At 32.8% G+C, this 21,384-nt stretch overlaps 2 protein-coding genes across 3 annotated transcripts in view; one reads left to right on the top strand and one right to left on the bottom strand.

Moving 5' to 3' along the window:
* Positions 1–2,760: 2,760 nt before the first annotated feature.
* Positions 2,761–21,384, top strand: part of LOC139526119 (AP-4 complex subunit epsilon-1-like) — a 57,356-nt gene continuing 38,732 nt past the window's right edge. The window contains exon 1 of the mRNA XM_071321271.1: positions 2,761–2,906. Within this exon, the coding sequence (XP_071177372.1) occupies positions 2,874–2,906 (33 nt within the window). The 5' untranslated portion in view covers positions 2,761–2,873. The remainder of the gene's footprint in view (positions 2,907–21,384) is intronic.
* On the bottom strand, positions 6,875–19,580 carry LOC139526103 (zinc finger protein 493-like). Of its 2 annotated transcripts, XR_011665131.1 has the most exons (6): positions 19,464–19,580; positions 15,601–15,684; positions 14,271–14,386; positions 13,542–13,692; positions 9,340–12,959; positions 6,875–8,185 (listed from the first exon to the last, which is right to left on the bottom strand). XR_011665131.1 is itself a non-coding variant. In XM_071321255.1 (5 exons), the coding sequence occupies exons 2-5, from the start codon at positions 15,644–15,646 to the stop codon at positions 10,636–10,638; spliced, it is 2,637 nt and encodes an 878-aa protein (XP_071177356.1). In that variant the 5' UTR covers positions 15,647–15,672; positions 19,464–19,566; the 3' UTR covers positions 10,338–10,635. The 2 variants fall into 2 exon arrangements, 1 of the variants encoding a protein (XP_071177356.1); XM_071321255.1 differs by lacking the exon at positions 6,875–8,185 and having other exon boundaries at positions 10,338–12,959; positions 15,601–15,672; positions 19,464–19,566.

The following is a 21,384-nucleotide window of genomic DNA, read 5'->3' as shown; positions in this document are numbered from 1 at the left end:
TTTGTGACATATAACATCCAATTTTTTATGGAAATATTCTTTATAAAGCACAAAGGTGTCAGTATTCACCTCAAAAACTAACAAAACCTTTGAATAGACTTATTAAGAAGGGATATAGTTACGATACTGTTGTCAGGTCATTAAAGATTGCATATTTTGGCGTTAATATTGATTCACTTATAAGGTCTTTGCATCGGAACTAAACACATTTATTCAAAAACCAGTTGTTGGCATGACACGGGTTATGTTCTTTTCATATATGTTATGATGGTATGATACTAAACCCCTAACGGGAAGGATTGTGCCTGATGTTCATATGATGAAATCATAATCTTTCAGTCAGTTTAATTGAAGTGTCAGTTAACTGCTAGTAGTCTGTTGTTATTTATGTATTATTGTCATTTTGTTTATTTTCTTTGGTTACATCTTCTGACATCAGACTCGGACTTCTCTTGAACTGAATTTTAATGTGCGTATTGTTATGCGTTTACTTTTCTACATTGGCTAGAGGTATAGGGGGAGGGTTGAGATCTCACAAACATGTATAACCCCGCCGCATTTTTGCGCCTGTCCCTAGTCAGGAGCCTCTGGCCTTTGTTAGTCTTGTATTATTTTAATTTTAGTTTCTTGTGTACAATTTGGAAATTAGTATGGCGTTCATTATCACTGAACTAGTATATATTTGATTAGGGGCCAGTTGAAGGACGCCTCCGGGTGCGGGAATTTCTCGCTACATTGAAGACCTGTTGGTGACCTTCTGCTGTTGTTTTTTTCTATGGTCGGGTTGTTGTCTCTTTGGCACATTCCCCATTTCCATTCTCAATTTTAACAACAACAAAAACAAATAAAGACAATAACTAAGTAACTCAATATATATACACAAATTTAACCCATATGATCAAATAACATGTATGGTCAGCTCGAGCTCGTACTGGACCGTACGCGTATGGTCAGACCGCAAGAGTTTACGTATACGGTCCGGACCGTACGCGTACGGTCCAAATACTCATATGGTCTGGAACATATAAAAGATACAAGTTTAATCGTCATACTATATATAAAAAAAAAAGAAGATGTGGTATGATTGCTAGTCTGTTGTCAGAAAAACTTAACGTACAACGTGAATTTTTGTGGTGATAAAATGTTCCTTGACTTATACATGTTATAATGAACCCCAATGAAAACTTGCTGGCACTTCAAATGATTATGGTATTAGTATGGAGTATACACCTTGTAAAAACTAAAAATAATAAAAGTAAGTTGTAAGTTGCCAGGTCAGAATAATGCATTTAAATGTCAGCATATTGAAGATTCGGACGATCAGACAAAATAATACCCCAAAAAATGCAATTACAGACGGCAAAACAATGATAGACGGACTGATGAACATGAAGACAGACAGATTTACATGTAGACGAGTATGGTAGACATATAGACCGACTGGTAGACATGTAGACAGACTGGTGGACACATGCACAGACTAGTAGAGATGTAGGCACACTAGTACTGGTGTAAACGTATAATGACTTGTAAACATGTAGATAGATTAGTAAACACGGAGACAGACGGATGGACCTGTAGACATAATAGTAGACATAGACGGACCGGTGAATATGAAGTCCGACTGTTGAACATGCAGACAGACAAGTAGACACATAGACAGACCGATGAAAATGTAGACGGACTAGTGGAAATAGACATACTGGTAAACATTTAGACAGATTTGTGAACACATATCCTGTTGAGAATGTCAACCGACTAGCGGACCATTCAGATTAGAAAAAACTGGGGGAAATACAGACAGACGAGTGGACACATAGACAGGCTGATTACCATGTCGACATTGAAAAAAAAATATTTGTCAGCATAAAAATCTAATTTTAACTCTGTTGGGTTTAATTTCAGACTGATATACATATAGTGAAATCTATTCTATTGGGGGAGATTGGCATGGGGGAAAAGGGACAATATGTATACGTATTGCCAAATTTCCGCGGGGGAGGAATGGCAATGATCCAAAATTTCCCCAGGGGAAAAAACTGGCATAGGGAAAGAATGGGTGTATAACACCGGCAAAATAGAAAATATGCGATTTTGCCGGTTTTATTAATCAAATATAACTGGAATTAAAATGTAAGAATAATAATTAAAATATCAAAAGGAATCCAAGGAATGTTAATAAACTGGGACAAAAATTCCAGGTAGTCTACATGTATTAAAGTAATAGCTTCTACAGATTATTTTTAATTATTATCCAAATTTTACTGATAAATTGTCTAAGTTTTTTTTAGCTGTCACCATTACATTTAAGGCAGTGGCTATTTGACCGGCACCGGCAAAATAGCAAATTTGCTATTTAGCCGGCTCTGATTAAATTATATCTCACTGGAATTGCTGGAATTAAAATTTAAGAATGATAATTAAATATCAAAATTTTATATTTAAAAACTTTTGTTACTGTTACCCAGATAAACACTAAACTTTTAACTATCAAATTGAATATATTCTGAAAATAAAAATACAATTAGAAAAAAAACTATCATGTACATGTACCTGTATATGGGCAAATTTTATGTAATTTGAAAAATATCACAAACCAAATGAACTGAATATGGGTGAGTACTTTTCAACCTAAATAGTTGGTCAGTAAATAGTGTGATAATGGATGATACAACATCTAAAAAAATGAGCTTAATGCACAATTCAATTCCTACAAAAAGTTTGCATTGGTTATAGAAAATTATGAAAAGGAACATTTTGTTCAGCTGTGGAAAAGGGATACACGTACCATCAAAACCATGAAATGTCGATCACCAAACAGACACATCTTTGAATGAAGAATTAGTATGGACAATTGAAATCATGCTGTGTACATGGAGGAAAAGATCACAAGAGTGCATCCTCGGGTAAGTGTATGATTTTAAGTTAATAAGTTGGTAACCATATAAGTAAAATATATATAGGATAAAGGATTTGAAACAGAGTATAGATCATTAGATGATACTATGAGTTGATTGATTGTTGATTACTTAATTAAGGTTCATGTGGACCCTATGGCTAAAATGGCCGTATTTTCACCTCAAAATTTACTCTGAGTACAGACAAACCTGCGCATCTGTAAAAAAAATCAGGCATAGCATGCCCTAGATAAAATAATTTCGAATATGTTTTATGTTTTAGAAAAATAAAAACTTTCCAGAATTTTGCCGTGCACTTTTTTTCATTCCTCCAGAAGGTGCCAAAATAAACTAAGTTGGGAAACAGGTTTGAGAACTTCCCCACAGATAATAATTGAAGTGAGCAGTATTTATTGACATGGACATTGGATGGACAATAGATCCATGACAATAACTGGTTATTTAAACTGTGTACCTGAGTGGACCATATCAAGGTAAACTCAACTGTTTGTTAATTGTATCATCTTCTGCAGGGACGAAAAAAAGTGTACGGCAAAATCCAGTTAAGTTATGAATTTTCTAAATCATACAATGCATTTCAATATTATTTATCTAGGGCATGCTATGCCTTAAAACGTTTCCAGTTGCACATGTTTGCCTGTACTCATAGTAAATTTAGGGGTATAAATACGGCCATTTTAGCCATAGGGTCCACATGAACCTTAATGTCCAGTGGCAAATATTTCATGCATGTTCAGGACGATGATACTATGGATATTGTTAGAATAAAAGCAGGAGGGAAAATTAAACCATATAAGTAAAATATATATAGGATAACAGATTTGAAACAGAGTATAGATGGTACTTTGATTTGATTGATTGTTGATAACTTAATGTCCAGTGGCTTGTTTTGGATATTTTCTCCATCTTTTAGTCTTTGGAAATTGGTCATTTTTAGTAAAATTTTGTTCATAGAAAAGACTAACAGATGGAGAAAAAATCCAAAACAAGCCAATAATAGCAGGTTCAAACCCTCAGCATGTGTTGAATCTTTTTGTGAAGTTTCAGGCACCTAGCCACAGCTTGTTGAATCTACAGGAGTTGACAATTGTTACCAAAATTTTAGGCACCAAATTTTGTAAATGTTTCTGGTAAAAACTGTTCTAAAGACATGAACCATTGGGAAAGATTTTTTAAACAATTTAATGTTAGGTGCATACTTAAATTTGTTTGAAGTTTGAGGGATCTGGGTAGATAACTGTGGGAATTAAATGACACAAAATTGGTAACCCCATTTAAAACTTCTGGAACAAGAAAAAAATCCAAAAAAAAATCCATTAAAGCAGGTGCACGGCTTCATTATGTATGCAACCTAAGTTCTATAAACTGTTTATGATCTGGGTTGAAAACTGTAAGGCAAGGTTATTACGCAAAATGTACCAATTTTCACATCCCAACCATATGCTTGTGCAGCCAAGCAAAAACTGAATTGGATGAGCAATATTTATAATCAAATGCAAAATCTTCATGATATCTTTTGGTGTAAAGCTGCAATGTGATAATCTATTACTTTAATTGTTTGTTACATATTCACCCCTTCTCAGACAAATAAAAAATAATTTTTTCCTTCTCATTTTCATAATTCATGGCTTTCCATGCACTATAAAATGGGTTTACATCTTCATAAAACATAACCAAGTTTGGTCTAACTTATAGTTAGAGTGCATTCTTCTGATAAATTTCTATAGTTTGTATGTTATTTTAGGCACAAATTTGTAGTTTGATCATATGAGGGTCTTAGTGATGGCCTTTGATTCACAGCTTTTCTTTGATAAGTTTCATATGAGGGTTTTGATGATGCCCATTGATTCACAGGTTTTCTTTGACAAGTTTCATATGAAGGTCTTAGTGATACCCTTTGATGCACAGTTGTCTATGACAAGTTTCATAAGAGAGTCTTGATGATGCCATTGATTCAAAGCTTTTCTTTGACAAGTTTCATATGAGGGTCTTGGTGATACCCTTTGATTCACAGCTTTTCTTTAAAAAGTTTGACAAGAAGGTCTTGGTGATGCCCTTTGATTCACATTTTTCTTCGACAAGTTTCATATGAGGGTCTTGGTGATGCCCTTTGATTCACAGCTTACTTTGACAAGTTTCATATGAGGGTCTTGGTGAGAGTCTCGGTGATGCCCTTTGATTTACAGCTTTCTTTGACAAGTTTCATATGAGGGTCTTGGTGATACCCTTTGATTCACAGCTTTTCTTTAAAAAGTTTGACATGAAGGTCTCGATGATGCCCTTTGATTCACAGCTTTTTGATAAGTATCACAAGAAGGTCTTGGTGATGCCCTTTGATTCACATTTTTCTTCGACAAGTTTCATATGAGGGTCTTGGTGATGCCCTTTGATTCACAGCTTACTTTGACAAGTTTCATATGAGGGTCTTGGTGATGCCCTTTGATTTACAGCTTTCTTTGACAAGTTTCATATGAGAGTCTCGGTGATGCCCTTTGATTTACAGCTTTCTTTGACAAGTTTCATATGAGGGTCTTGGTGATGCCCTTTGATTTACAGCTTTCTTTGACAAGTTTCATATGAGAGTCTCGGTGATGCCCTTTGATTCACAGCTTTTCTTTGACAAGTTTCATACGAGGGCCTTGGTCTTTGATTCACAGCTTTCTTTGGCAAGTTTCATAGAAAGGTCTTGGGCACTTTGATTCACAGCTTTCTATGACAAGTTTCATATGAGGGTCTTGGTGATGACACTTGATTCACAGCTTTTCTTTGACAAGTTTCATATGAGTGTCTTGGTGATGTCCTTTGATTCACAGATTTTCTTTGACAAGTTTTATATGAGGGTCTTGATGATGCCCTTTGCTTGTTTGATAAATGTAGTGACTGAGTGATGTAATTTGTGGGAAGATTTTACCAGTTGATATGCAATTTTTTTTTTTTTACTCCTGAATGTTTTTTTTATATATATATATAAATGTCATTCATCAATGTATGTGCCTGTCCCAAGTCAGGAGCCTGTAAGTCAGTGGTTGTCGTTTGTTTATGTTTTACATATTTGTTTTTCTTTCATTTTTTATATAAATAAGGCCGTTAGTTTTCTCGTTTGAATTGTTTTACATTGTCATATCGGGCCTTTTATAGCTGACTTTGCGGTATGGGTTTTGCTCATTGTTGAAGGCAGTACGGTGTCCTATAGTTGTTAATGTCTGTCATTTTGGTCTCTAGTGGACAGTTGTCTCATTGGCAATCATCCCACATCTTCTTTTTTATATTAAACAAGTTTTCAGACTCTAGGTGTCAACTTTCTCTGGCATTTAGAGGTTGTTAGCATTGTTTATATTTGTGATCAAGTCTACATATCTATCATTAACTTTCTATCTGAATTGTGATGCAGGTTTTTTTTTTTTGTGTAATTATTTCTACTGGTACCTATCTATTATAATTCTTTGTGATGAAAGGTTTAAAACTAAAAACTTAGTCAAAAATAGTTTTTTATGGGCAATAACTCTTACAGATTCATGTGATGATTTTTATGAAAATGAAAAGTAGGTAGATTCAGTTTCTGAGCATTTTATCAGAGGAAAAGATTTCTGAAAAAGTTTAAGACAGTTTTTTGCCAGGTGTGGTAAAAAATTGTTAAAATCTGATGTTCATGCTTTTGATTAAATCAGTTTTAATGATTCATAAATGTGAATAACATTGTATGCATGTATTGTTGGGTCTGTAACTGCAAAGATTAGATCATAATTTTTCATAAATCATTACTGACAGAAAAACATGGGCCCTTTATAGCTTGCTATTCAGTGTGAGCCAAGGCTCTGTGTTGAAGACCATACTTTGATCTATAATGGTTTACTTTTACAAATTGTGACTTGGATGGAGAGTTGTCTCATTGGCACTCATAGCACATCTTCATATTACAAAATTGGAAAAGGAGACTGCAGTAAAAAGAGAAACTCTCAAGTCTTAACTTTTTTATTGCTATAAAAAAATCTTAATAATAACACACTAATATATAAAGATTGACATATTTCATATATTTTTATACAAAGATGGATCTAGCAATATATATCTACTTAAAATTCTCCACAAAAAAAAATCTGTTTACAAAATCAAAGTACCAAAATACCAAGCTTTGCTCCATAATAATTATGAATTACAGACATGTTCTGATAGCGGCCAATGATCTGAAACTTTATAATGAGAAAACTCAAATAGATGTATATTTCATTTCAAAATGCCGGACTTTTGTACTACTAATTCATGTCAAATATTTAGGTCTTCAAGGGTGTAATAACTTTTAAAATTTTATACACAATAGTGTTCAAATGTGAGCACTATTTAAGCAATTTCATTGAGCAATACAATATCTTATAGATGTACTTTATGGCAAAGGAAAATAATAATAAAAAAAACCAAAAGGCTCTTATTTGAAAATCAAGATTATTTAATTTTATAGGACAGATCAAATAGAGTACTCGCATTTATTTTCAAATATATATGATTTAGGTTTCTTACTCTAGACCTTCAAAGAACAATTGCATAAAATATCACAATTGCCTGGTTTTGAAGTCATCATTTCATGTAAAGAAAAACAAATGAAAAGTGAAAACAATAGAGCTCCTTCTTTTAAGTATTCAAATTTTGTAACAAAGCTGATATTATAGTTTGGATATGAACATGAGGGATAGAAAACCTCGAAGTACTTAAGGTTCTGAATCAATTTAAAAACTAAAAGTGCCAGAGATTTAACAACAAAAACCTATCTTCTCAGTATGCATACTTATTCTATATATAGTCTAAATTCATACCCTATATATAAATATATTTTCAGATGGACTTAAAGTTGTCAATAATGAACCAGATATATACATGCAAAAAGATATAAAGGATCAAAACATGCAATTAAATATAAAGAAACTAATTTCTAGGGGAAAAAAAAGTATAATTCTTAAAAAAAAATATTTGCATTAATCTATAATTTTGTAACCTGTCGGACAGAAATTCCTAATTTCCGTGGCACCCAGTGTAACTGGAATTAATTTTCTTCTCACTTAGAAGTTCTAAGGCGTATGAATTTTTTGGGCAGGAAAAATTATTGTTAAATAATAGGTGTTTATATGGTCATTAATTTCTAGCCTTGTCTTAAGCTTACTGCAGTGAACATCAAAGTGAATTCGATTATCAACAGAAGCAGAGCACAGAGTTACAAATGAACAGATTCCAAAATGAACTTTTGGTGAACGATGACTACAAGTTTCAAAGAAAGTCTTGTGAAGACCAATTCAAATTCAATCGTAAACTAAGCCTAACCAGGGGCGTAGCTAGAAAGAAACGATCTGCAAGCAGCCCTTTTATGCAGATTTTTTTGTTTTTCGGTTTTCGGTCAAAAACGGTTAAAAGAGGAGCTACATGTTGTGACGTACATTGGAGTTATAAATAATATAAACAATTCATGAATGCAAAACTATTTAGAAATCTTGACTTCTGAATAGAGTAAAGCATGATTAATTGAATATGTAAGCAACACATTTTTGTGATTCAGAATTTACTCAAAATTGTCCAAAATCTGCTCTTCGGGAACGTCTCTATTAATTTGTCAATATTCACTCTGAAATCCCGATGAATATAATGCAGTAATGCTAGCGATAATAACCGAGCTGTAGTTGTTCATGGTTAATCATATATATATGTTTTCAACAGATGTAGTACACTGAACGATCTCTTCGCGGTAGCACTCGTGTTCGCCATCGAGCGACCTCCCGATTGAATTTGACAAATTATATGCCAGGCCAGTTTCGTATGTGTCTAACAATGTAGAGATTTGTTCGTTTGTTGTATTACCGACAACACGAGGAAGCAGATAATGCGCATAGAAGCGATTTCCTGATGATATCAGACGCGACTCCAGTTCCATTATCATGTGGTCTATGAACGCAAAATATAATGAGACTTTCCAATACTGTTTTAGCGTGTTTGCTTTGGGGATTGGCTCTGGTAGTCTGTCGAACACATCGCCTCAGCATACTTTCAACAATATCAAAGGGTACTTATAAATCTAATGTCAATTGGTACATCGCAGTCCAAACAGTTAAACCGTACTCTGTAAAATGTGCCCCGAAACTACTAGAGTTTAACAAATTCAAATCTTGTAATAGATGCAAGTTACTGTTAGTCTTTTCATCTCCAATAAAACTTTAATTTTGAAACCAAATGCCGCTATTTAATGACATTACATCATTAAAAAAAGCGATTACATATATGTGTTTCCTTTAAACATTTAATTTATAAATTTTTATTTTGCCATTTTTTTTTTGCTTGCCGAATTGATGTGCACGCAACTGCGTGTTGGCGTATAGGGAGCTACGCGCCTGCTAACTTTGAAGGAAGCCGATGCTAGTTTGGAGTCCAGGGACCCAAGTGCCAGTTAAGCCAAGCAGAAAATAGCAGAAGGAATTCAACTTATATGCTACAGACAGATGTTAGTTAAAATGGCAGATTCGTCCAAGATGGGATGGAAAGTGGTACAGGAATATAAAGCAAATCCCTTCGCAGATGATTCCTAGATTCTGAGAGCGCAGACACGAGCAGAGAGAAAAACAAAAGCAGAGAAAGCTAAGAAGAAAAGACCAACGCTGTATAGTAGGCCAACTTCAACTTCTAGTGGTAACGACACAAATGGAAAAGCAAGTGGGAGGCCGAGAGTTTGCTATAACTGCTACAAACCAAGTCACTAGAAATTTGAATGTCCAGAGAGAAAAAAAAGTTAATTACTAGAAGCATTTGCTTAGATTTACTGTACATGTATGATAATACATGTAATAGTTTTCAGTTGAATACGAATCACCTAACTGATAAGTCTTTAAAAGATTTTTTTTGTCATGAATGATAGTATTTTTTTACTCGAGTCTGAACGTATCAAACAGGTTAAATCACACCTGTAGGTATATACAAGCAGCAAGCTAGTCCACAAACATACGTTTGAGTTTTAGTTGTCTATTGGTAGAAGTGGTGCTACAATGTATGTTTAGAACATATTAAAGGTATAGAGAAGAACAGATCTTCCTTCATCTTTATCAGTAGACTTAATGATGGGTCCATCAACTGCTTTGCTTTCACAAAAACAAATGTATCTTTTTACACAAATTTGACAGGCTTTTGTCTTCTTTAAAAGGAGGTATTTATGTATTTAAACCAAAAAAGTGTTCATAGCTATAGTTAACCACATCAAACTTTGTGCATTTTCACGGCTATTTTTAAGCATTAACCAAACCTGCATGCATAGCTCAACATCTTATTAAAAAAATATATATATATACACCACAACTGCATTTAAGGCAGGTAATCATAGAATACATATAATATACAGCAAAACCATAATAACTCATTCAAAAAATTAAAATATAGAAAAATATTCCAATAGTGACCAAACAACATATTTATTCATAAATGCGAATAGCACATGACTAGTTAAGTTTCATTAACATATGTATCAAGATAATACCTTCTTTATAAGTAACATTTATGTAATTACACATAAAAATCAAAAACAACACATTGAAAAACATCTATATATGTTTGACAAATGTTTCACACAATTAATTTCATTCTAAAATAAATTTTCTTTAAAAAGTAAGAATGACTGCTGATTTTTATTACATACACACACAATTATTGAACATGTTGAATTATTTTACCAATTGAACTCTTACACACCTTTTTATTGATAATTATTAAAACAAACTGGTTGAAGGCTTACCATATTTGTCTCATACATTCTCTCTGAATGCACATTATGTAAATGGCGTTTCAGTTTTGACCTTTCTTTAAAGTACTTAGAACAAATATCACAACAATATGGCCTTTCATTAGAATGAGACCTCATGTGCTGTTTATACTGAGTAGCTGTAGCCACCTTTTTCTGGCAAAGCTCACATGTGTAAAACTTGCCAAACTTTGCCAGAATAGTCTCATCGTTAAGTCCTTCTTTTACTGCATGTGCTCTCATGTGAGTTTTCCAGAGGGCGAGTGATTTTAACTTTTTCGGACATTTGTCACAATTATAGTTAGCTTCGTCAGTATGTACTAACTTGTGACTTCGTAAGTTACTCTGCTGCCTAAAGGACTTGCCACATACTTCACATATGTAGGGCTCTGCATCTTGATGAATTCTCATGTGTACACTCAAAGCTGTTCTAGAAGAAAGAAGTTTACCACAGAGACTACATTCCACTTTAACCGAATCATCCGTACTGTGAGTTTTCAAATGCTGCTTCAACCCATCTGACCTACTAAAACTCTTCCCGCACAGATCACACACATAATCTCGTGTTTCCGAATGAACAGCTTTAATGTGTTTTTGTAAAATTTGCTTAGATTTATAATTTTTCTTGCATATTTCACAAGCATTATCTCTATACAATACTTCTGAATGAAGTTTCCTATGTCTGAGAAGACCTTTACGCTTGTTGAACACCTTGTTACAAATTCCACAAAAATGTTTGCCGTCTTCCGTTTGTTCTGATTTGTAAGTCTTTATAAAGTTAGCTGGATCATCAGAATTACATACATGCATTTCATAATTCTCTCGGTTAGAAAACATTATTTTACATTCTTTGCATTCTGAGAACGGACTGGATCCACATTTTCTAGCATGTTTGTTCAGTGCACTCTGTGTGTGATATTGTCTGTTGCATTGGGAACAGGAAAACTTTGGATCTCCATGACAATTTAGATGATTTTTATATGTGTCTGATCGATTAAAAGTTTTACTACAAAATGGACACTCATACAACTGACATTTTGAATGAGTTCGGTAATGTCGTTTTAAATTTTTAATATCAGAAAAAGTTTTGCTACATTCAGGACATTGTTTTTCCTCAGTATTCATGTTATCAAAAATCTTGTGTTCATCCAAATGATTCTGTAGAAACAACTCAGAGGTAAATCTAAGGTTACACTTTAAACATTGCCATTCACCTGATAATGAGAGCCTAACCCGTTTCTTTTTAACAGACGTTTTGCTGTCTTCTTGATCTTCAGTATTTTTCGTAGATGATTCATTACAGTTTTCAGCATGTTTTGTCAGTAATTGCTTTGTATTAAAATGACGGTTGCAATTTGTGCATGTAAAATTTTGGTCTTTGCTGTCTTCTTGTTTTTCAGTATTTTCTGTAGATGACTCATCACAAGTATAACCATGTTTTGTAAGTGATTGCTTTGTATGATAATGACGATTGCACTTTGTGCATTTAAATTCTGGTTCTTTATGAATTCTGAGATGATTCTTGTATGTGTCAGAACGAGAAAACGATTTACTACAGATCTGACATTCATAAAGCTGACAGTTAGAATGAGTTCTGTAATGACGCCTAAGACTTGGTTTGTCACAGAATGTTTTCTGACAAATAGAGCATTCAGTATTTTTATCATCCATCTTATCAAAAACGAGATGTTCTTCTAAATGGTTTTGGAGAAATTTTTCTGTTGCAAAGTGATGTCCACATTTATCACATTTAAATTCAAAAATTGATTTATCAGACTTCATTCTTCTCGTTTTCCTTTTGGAAGCTGTAGGTTCACATTCTTTCGATTCATCAGATTCAACATAATCTTCATCTCCAATATCATCAACTGTATCTTCGAAATCATCTTCATCAGCCATTTCTTCAAAATCATTTTCATCTTCAAATTCATTTTTGACTGTAATTTCTCTAGACTCAATATTTTCGACATTCTGTCTCTCAGGAGTTATGTCCCTTGCAGCAATAAATTTTGCAGCAGAAGTGTTGTCAAAACATCCATCCAAAGAATCATTCAACTTAACCAATTCCTTTAAAACATTATCAATGGACATATTTTGCTTGGTGACAAGCATTTTGACAATTTTCTCAATTGATTTTTCTACATCAATTTCATCATTAACATCACACGATGCCTCTTCTTCTTCATCATGATCAGCATCATCCAATGATATCTTAGAATTACCTTCGGCCTTAATTTCAGTTATGCTTTCTGGTGTATCTTTCTCTTCAGAAACAGCACCTAAAATGAAATAATATGCATGTTTTTTTAATATTCACGAGAGAATTCTAATTACCGGTAAATATTCATGAAAGATTACTAAATTGATCGAATTTTGTCAGTAAAATATTAATGATGTTTCTGAATTCCCATTTTGACATTTTTTTTTCCTTTTTCACTTTGCTGTGTCATATGCATAATGTTTAAAACCATTTAGCCTTATAAGTAAACAAATTCAATCCTTTCTTCATCAATATGTCATATCATCTCAATTTTAATTCAAGGGAAATAACTCTAATTTGCCTAAAATATTTTCCTTTTGAAAACTGTTTAGAAAAAAAATAGTGACTATCATGATTATGCACCACAATTTCATGTTCCCGAAACTGTTTTTGAGAAATAGTATTTAAGTGCAATAATTTTAATGATATTATAGGCATATGTTTTTAAAAGAGGTGCTAAAAGCCTTTCCTGTTTTTCCTAAACTGATTTTTGTATTAGTCAACCAAAATAATCTTATGAAGATGGTTCATAGACATAATGCATGGGTGTTTTTCTTCATCATATGCATCTTTTAAAAAGTGTTGTTCAAAGAAAACTTACTGTAACAGTGCAGAACGAAATCCTGAGCCATGGTTTTATATTTATCCATAAAACTAATAGCATTCTCAGATCCACAAATATCAAAGGTTTTCTTTCCTGTACTGGTGGTCATCAGAATGTATTGATGGTCTTCAGGTAATAATGTATTACACTGTAAAATACACAATCAATTAGGTAATAATGTATTACACTGTAAAATACAACATTATTCCATGAAAACTGATTGGACGGATTTCAAACTACAATTACATAAAAAAAAAAAGTCATAAAATTTTTAAATGAAAAGTCTTCTTTTTTTATAATCGGCTGACATTGCCCCTGCATAGTATTTTTTTTTGTATCTAGTACCAATACATTAAATAAATAATACATGAATCCTTATTTCTGGTATGCTGTTATTGTTAAATGATCCAACAGTATGCAATATATAATATAATAAGAATAAGGAGGTGTGGTATGATTGCGGATGAGACAACTATCAGATAAAGTTCAAATGAAGTGGCAACTGTACAGCCTTCAAAAACGAGAAAAACACATACATTATAGTTGGCTATAAAAGGCCTAGACATGAAAAATATGAAAGTATTCAATTGAGAAAACAAATTTATAATAAAATAATTCACCAAAAAAGATAGAAAGTTATGTGATGACTACCAATACTTCATACTGGTAATATAATAATGGAATTATTAATATAATTATGCAGACAAATAATGTTCAACATTTTACCAGATTTTCAATTTTAGCAAGAATGTCTTTGAGACTTTTTTCTTCATTCTGGATGATGTTGTCTGTGGCTAAAGCATTGGTGTGTGTTAACATTATTTCATTCTTTATGTCACAGCCTATAGGAAACAAACAAATATTTATTATAAGACATTCAAATAAATACACATTTTTTTTATGTGGTTTCGCATTATGCAAATATTCAAAATTTCATTAAACATAAAACAGAATTTGATACAACACAATGCAAATCAAAATGTTTAAATGAATTAAAAAAATTAAATACATAAGGATCACAGTTGTAGATTAAAGTGCTTAAATTTGCATGGAATGTATGTTTCAGTGCAAAATCAAATACTTCATTACAATACAGTCAAATGAACTTATTTGCAAATTAGACATTAAAATATACAATGTACCTTCAACAATGCTAACAGCTTTTGTTCCATCAAAATTGAAATATTAGTATAGATGATGGACAAGCTGATAAAAAGTTTAATTTATTAATCTTTTTACATATATCACAATGGAAATTGTACAAAGGAAAGGATTAAATTTGAAAATGTCATTAAGCAGTATAGGTTTAGCTTTAGTTTTGGTGCATTTCACATTCTGATTCCCCCCATAGTATGCATAAAAGGAGAGGAAGGGTCTATGAGACTTTTAAGGGCACTAACTTCTATATTATAAGGAGTTGTCTGATGGGTTTTATGAACTTGAACAATAAGTAGATCTTCTGAATTTTTTGGCTTGACACTTTTGACAGACTCTATTCATTGCGTTCATAGCATTGTTTAAGATATGGACAAAACTTGCATTTTACTGCTATGTTTTAATGTAGGTCCTGTTAGTTATGTTGGTTGGTAAGCAATGCTATTGAACACATTTTGTTAAACTGGATATCTTAATAATGATTTAGGCCAAGATTGGTTAAATTTGGCTCAGTTGCAATTGTTTCTCAGAGGTGCAGATTTAACACAAGACATGCAGTGATCTAGTGATCATTCCAATGTTAACATTTATTTATCAAACAAAATAAAATGATTCTTTTTAGACTTCATTTTTTTTTATAAATCAAATAAGTTTTTAGGTACATGATGTAGTCAGACTTCTTTCAATTTACATAAAAGAGGGGGTAGGAGGGGTCCTGATCCTGAAATCCAGGGTTTAAAAACACGAAATCCTGAGGTCCCGAATTTAAATAAATTTAAATCCAGACATCCCAAAATTCAAAAAAAGAATTCCCAAATCCCGAAATTCTGAGCGAAAAAACACCTGATCCCGGAGTCCTGATAAAGGTCTTATCCCCCCTCATAAAAGGATAAAGTATTACCAGGCAGACTGTCTGATTCAGCAGGCTCCATGTCACAGCTTTCCATGACCAATTTCTTCTGTTCAAGTCATTCTGGCAGTTATTCTATAAAAGAAATTAAAATGAGTTTGAGAAATAATAAAAGATACATCAACCGTCAACGACCATTTCCTGTATAAATCTAAAAAATAAAGGTGAGTTAGGATTTGGAGTCAACCTTGCACTATATATGTGTGTGTTAAACGTAAATCAAAAGTAATTTCACTTGCAGAATAAGATTGTAAATCTATGTACATGATGTATAATGCACGTTAATAAAAACTAATTTTCTCCAATTGAGAACATTCTTCTTTTTCAGTTATACAACAAAACTTCAGGATACTTGTCGTTGCGCATGCTTGGTAAAATTTAATATTCTTGTAAATGCCAAAGAGAAAATATATATACATGTATTACAAAAACAAGAGTGATAAAAAAAAATTATACTATAGGGTTATTGCATGAATATTGGGGAATATTGTCCCGAGTAGAATTATATATTGCACGAGCTTGCCAGTGCAATATTTGTTCTACGAGGGACAATATTCCTCAATATTCATGCAATAACCCTTTTATTGTATAGCAATATAATATTTGAAAGTAAAAATTTGTTTAAACTAAGATTTTGTCGTTTATGACGTCATGAATTTTGAAGATTTATTGCACTTGTGCAATATTGGAATTTATTGCACGCTAACTTTTGGTTACTTTCTGTATGAAATATTATATTGCTATACAATAAAAAAATTTATTGTCTTGATTAAATCAGTAGGCAGAGAGCACCTTGTGTAAAGTGTGCTCTGAAACTGTCAACTGTGGTTGACTGTACTTAGGCCATAGGAAGCATGTTCCATTGCATGATGTGTGGGAAAAATAACCATGTATATGTTCCCTTTGAGGTTTGTATGTGTCTATAAGCATGATAAGTATTAGGATGGTTTTGTCTTGTTTTACTGTCTGTTGGTATTAAAATTTCAGATGGAATGGCAATAAGGCCGTGAATTACTTTATAAATGAATGAACATGTTTTTTGGTGAAATTGGTAATACAGACTTAAAAGTCGATCAGGCCAGGTAGAGGACACTTACATGTATTACTGAAATAATTATTGTTAAAAGTGCTTTACTGACTGTAGCTTAACAACAGGTGTCAGCAATATCGTCAAATTAAGAAGATGGTTGTGAAAAGGACCATGGAAATGAATTTGTACCTTTGAAATGCAATTTTATAGATGACATATAAAGAAAGACCAAATACATGCAGAAGTAAAAAAAAAATGCCCATTAAATCCAGAAATTAATTTTATCTTTCTGAAACATAAAATGCATTTAAATTTTAAAATATATATATAAATACTATAGTGGCCATGCTTGAAACTTTCTAATCTGTACAGGCAAGTCTGTAGACCACAGTACATAGAGTAGTTTTTGTGATACAGCCATATGTTACAATTGTTATGATGAACCTTTATTGAACGCTATCTTTTTTATTCTATTCTACCATATAGTGACTGCCTTCAAAAAAAATTGAAGATTATGTCACAGGAGGAAACTTACAACAAGACATAGATTGATTTATATCGATTTTTAAAAAATATAAGAAATTAAAAAATGTTTTGTTTAATTAAGTAAAATATACTTTGTCCTGATGAAGCCCATCTAATCGGCGAAACATGTCGACAATAAAAGATGCAGTTTACTTAAGTGTTGTTGTCAATGTAGCGGTAATTAAGTAAAATGTTATAATTGATCAGTTAATACTGATGCTTTGAAATTGAAGATTTGAAAGAATCTACTGAAGTGCAATTTACAATGTTATCCAGTAGTTTAAATTTGTTCCATTCAGTAATAGTTCTTGGAAAATAGGATTCTTTTCTGTACTGTGTTATGCAGGCTGGAATTTGGAAGCTGTTCGAGTTAGAATTTCTTGTTTAGTGTCTTTTTTGTGGGATTAATTTATTATTTTTAGGTATTGCAACCTTTTCGTGTTCAATTTTGTAAAGAATTACCAATCTGGAGTCTTTTCTTTTGTCAGAGAGAGTGCGACATTCAAGATGTTGTAACATGTTACCAACGCTTGAGGTTGTCCTGTATTTGTTGGTAATAAAACATGCAGCCCTCCTTTATTGGCTTTAACAGGTCAGGAATAACCACGAATTGGTGGATTATACGTCAATTGAGGTATAATCCACTAATTGGTGGTTATTCCTGACCTGTTTAAAGGGGGTCTCATTTGGGGGGTCTGATCCTGGATCCCGCATACTGTTTTGTCAGATTCCCATATCCCGCTTACACTATATAAGTAATCAGTTCTCATTTTTTTGTAATTTCCCGTTAGACTTCATTTCCCGTTTTCACGACACAATAGTTTAACTTTGACAGAACACGCTTATAGACGCCAATTGTAAGACATAATAGTGTCCTATGAAAAAGTGTCCACATGGACACTTTTTCATTGAAATTTGGTATTTAATAATGTCCATTGCCATGGAATGGTGTCCCTCAAAAGGACAGATTTTTACTGCTAGCAATATGAAATAGTGTCCACTCACAGGACAAATTTTCCTAGTAGTTGCTATTAAATTGTGTCCTCCAAGGGAAGTAATACAAAGGTCATTACAAAGTTTTATTATACTTGAATTTTAATTAAAATATGAAGGATTGATGATAAATTGATCAATATACAAATGTAAACAAATAAATAATGGATGGAAGTGAATATAGAGAAATTTAAGTTCTAAGAAATTCCCAGCAAATGGTAATGACAATGAAAGAATAACAATAAGAAGGAAGTGTAAAATCAAATATGAAGAACTTTACTATATTTATGGGCCCCATATTTATTATGTCAGAGAAGAAGGCAATAGAAAATAAATAATGTCCATTGCCATAAAATATTGTCTCCTAAGTGGACAGCATTTTACAGCAACAGTTATGAAATATGGTCCATCTGCAGAACAAATTTTCGTAGTGGATATTATTTAATTGTGTCATTAAAGGAAAATAAAATGGAACATGATCTAACATGTATATAATTATATTAAAAAATATAGATATGAAGATAAGGATGGTATGAGTGCCAATGAGACAATTTTTATGTCAAAGTAACAATTAATTCAAGTTCGTAATTAAAGTTAAAATGCGTCCAGTAATAACAAGGCAATGGATATCATTTAATACTTTAATCATGCCCTGGCAGACACAATGTACTGTGAAAAAAATGTCCACCTGGACAATATTATGGTAGTGAATAATGTCCCTATTCATGGACACTTTTTCATACCTGAGGACATGTTTTCATAGGAAATTGTGTCCAGGACACATTTAAATAAGTAAATATTGTCAAAATGTGTCCGGTGGACATTTTTTCATGGAGGACATTATTAAATCCTACACAATGAGACCCACTTAAAACTTTTTCAATGCTATGTCTTGTTGTAAGTATGGATCTCAAACAGAGCAAGCATATTCTAGTGATGGTTTTACTAGGGACTTATATGCTTGCTCTTTAATGTATACATGTAGCTTATACAAATTATTCATTTGTTTTAAATCTGCAGGTTGTACCACAGGGGCTTCTTAAGCTGTTAAGTGGGTCAGACGAGGTTTTACTGCCAATGGCGATTGCTATCCTATATAAAATACTAATATAGGATAGCGATCGCCATTGACAGTAAAACCTCGTCTGACCCACTAAACAAGCCCCTGTGGTTGTACAATTATGATCAATTATCATATGTACACCCACTCCGTCCCAAATAATTCCCTTAGCGAATAGCGTCCCCTGTTTGTCAGTTATAAAATGCTTATTAGACAAAAGATTAAAGTTTTAACTACATTTTTTACCTGAGAAGTATTATTTGATAGACCCTGTATTGTTTGTAATTTTTCCTGTTAGAATATATTTAGATTGTTCATGTTTGTGTTATCTTTGTGCTGTTTAACAGAGCTTCAGTGAGGTTGTTTTCTCATAAACTCACATAAAATATCACTAAAAACCCATTTAGTTTTATTAACAACGCACCGCTATCATACCTCTAACTGGAAAGTATCAGAAGTCAATTTTGAATAATGCCGGTGCGTAGAAAAGAGAAACGGTAACAAATGTTCTCGATGAAATCAATAAAAGAAAATCACAAGAAAAACAATTGATTCTCTTTGGGATTCCTGATATGGATGAATAGAGCAAAGAAGAAAGAGATGAATTTCACAAGGAAAAACTAAATGAGCTATCTAAAGATTGCAAAATCCAACTAGATAATGAAAAACTATAAAATGGTCAAAAGACTACAAAGTTTGATAAGGAGAAACCAATAGACCAATTTTAGCGAAATTACCAAGTGTTGAACCAAATTTAACTTTATTTAAAAACAAACATTATTATATATAAAGGCAGGGACTTTCTATACTAATTATACTATTAGTAAAGAAAGTCCCTGATAAAAGCTAATTCAAAGTATTCAAAAGTTGGAGTGAGTAATGACCTTACTCGAGCAGAACTTAGAAAACAAGAGAAAAAGCTGTGGGATCTAGCCATAAAACTAACTGAAGATCATGGGGTCTAGGGGATGATTTCAAAGTCCAAGATGTAGTCAGAAATGACTTCAGAGAAACTCCTAAGCGCTTCTACACATATGTAAAAAGTAAGAAACAAGCGTCATCGGGTGTTTCCGCTCTTACCAACAAAGGCTTATTCAAAAAAGGAGAAAAACATATAGCAGCAAATTATCGACCAGTTTCACTAACTTCTATTTCATGCAAAGTTCTCGATCACACCATCCACAGTTCAGTCATCACATTTTTGGAAAAGCATAACATCTTGACAGACAGTCAGCATGGGTTTAGAGCACGTAGATCCTGTGAGACGCAACTAATTTCATCAATATAAGGAATTGCCAAACAACTGAAATCAGGGAAAGATCAAGTGGATGTAATCTTACTCGACTTTGCAAAAGCTTTTGACAAAGTCCCCCACTGCAGATTACTCAACAAACTGAACCACTATAGCATTAGAGATGAAAACCTGAATTGGATAAAATCCTTCTTAGAAAACAGGAAACAACAAGTAGTAGTTGAGGGCTGTAAGTCAACACTGGTAGATGTACTTTCAGGGGTCCCACAAGGGACTGTGTTAGGACCCTTAATCTTCTTAGTATTTATTAACGACTTACCAGAAACATTGCAACATTGTCATTCAACTATCAAACTATTCGCAGACGACTGCCTCCTATTCCACCATATCAAGAATTCCCAGGACGAAGCCAAACTACAACAGGACCTTTCAGCACTAACGTCAAGCACGCTGTTCCTACAACCCCTATGATTTAAAACAGAATCTTCGAAATTTCATCCTCAAAACAAAATAAAATGTTAACAAACACTAACCACTATAAAAACTAATTCAGTATATGTTTTCCTTTATGTTCTTATAGCTCTTGGTCATATGTTTAGTAATATCTAGTATATTTAAGGATTGAAACAACAAAGCTATGTGAAAAAAACGGATGTCCAACGTTACATTTTTAAACAACTGTTTTATCTCTTATGTATAGTGATCCTATTTCTTATTCTCTGATCTTCCAGAAACTTGACAGAAGCAACGAAGTGTGTCAGTTCTAGGTTAAATTAAAGCCGTTCTTTTGTCGAAGTTCGTTTGACTCGGTGGCTGCATATTAAGCTGGAATAAGAAAAATGTCCAATGACGTTTTTCATTGACTTAACGGCTGAAAGGTAGTTTTATAAGTAGACATAGCTAAAAATGTCTAAA

The sequence above is a fragment of the Mytilus edulis genome, chromosome 1 (assembly GCF_963676685.1).
Source record: "Mytilus edulis chromosome 1, xbMytEdul2.2, whole genome shotgun sequence".
NCBI lineage: Eukaryota > Metazoa > Mollusca > Bivalvia > Mytilida > Mytilidae > Mytilus > Mytilus edulis.
This window is presented reverse-complemented; position numbering and strand designations above follow the sequence as displayed.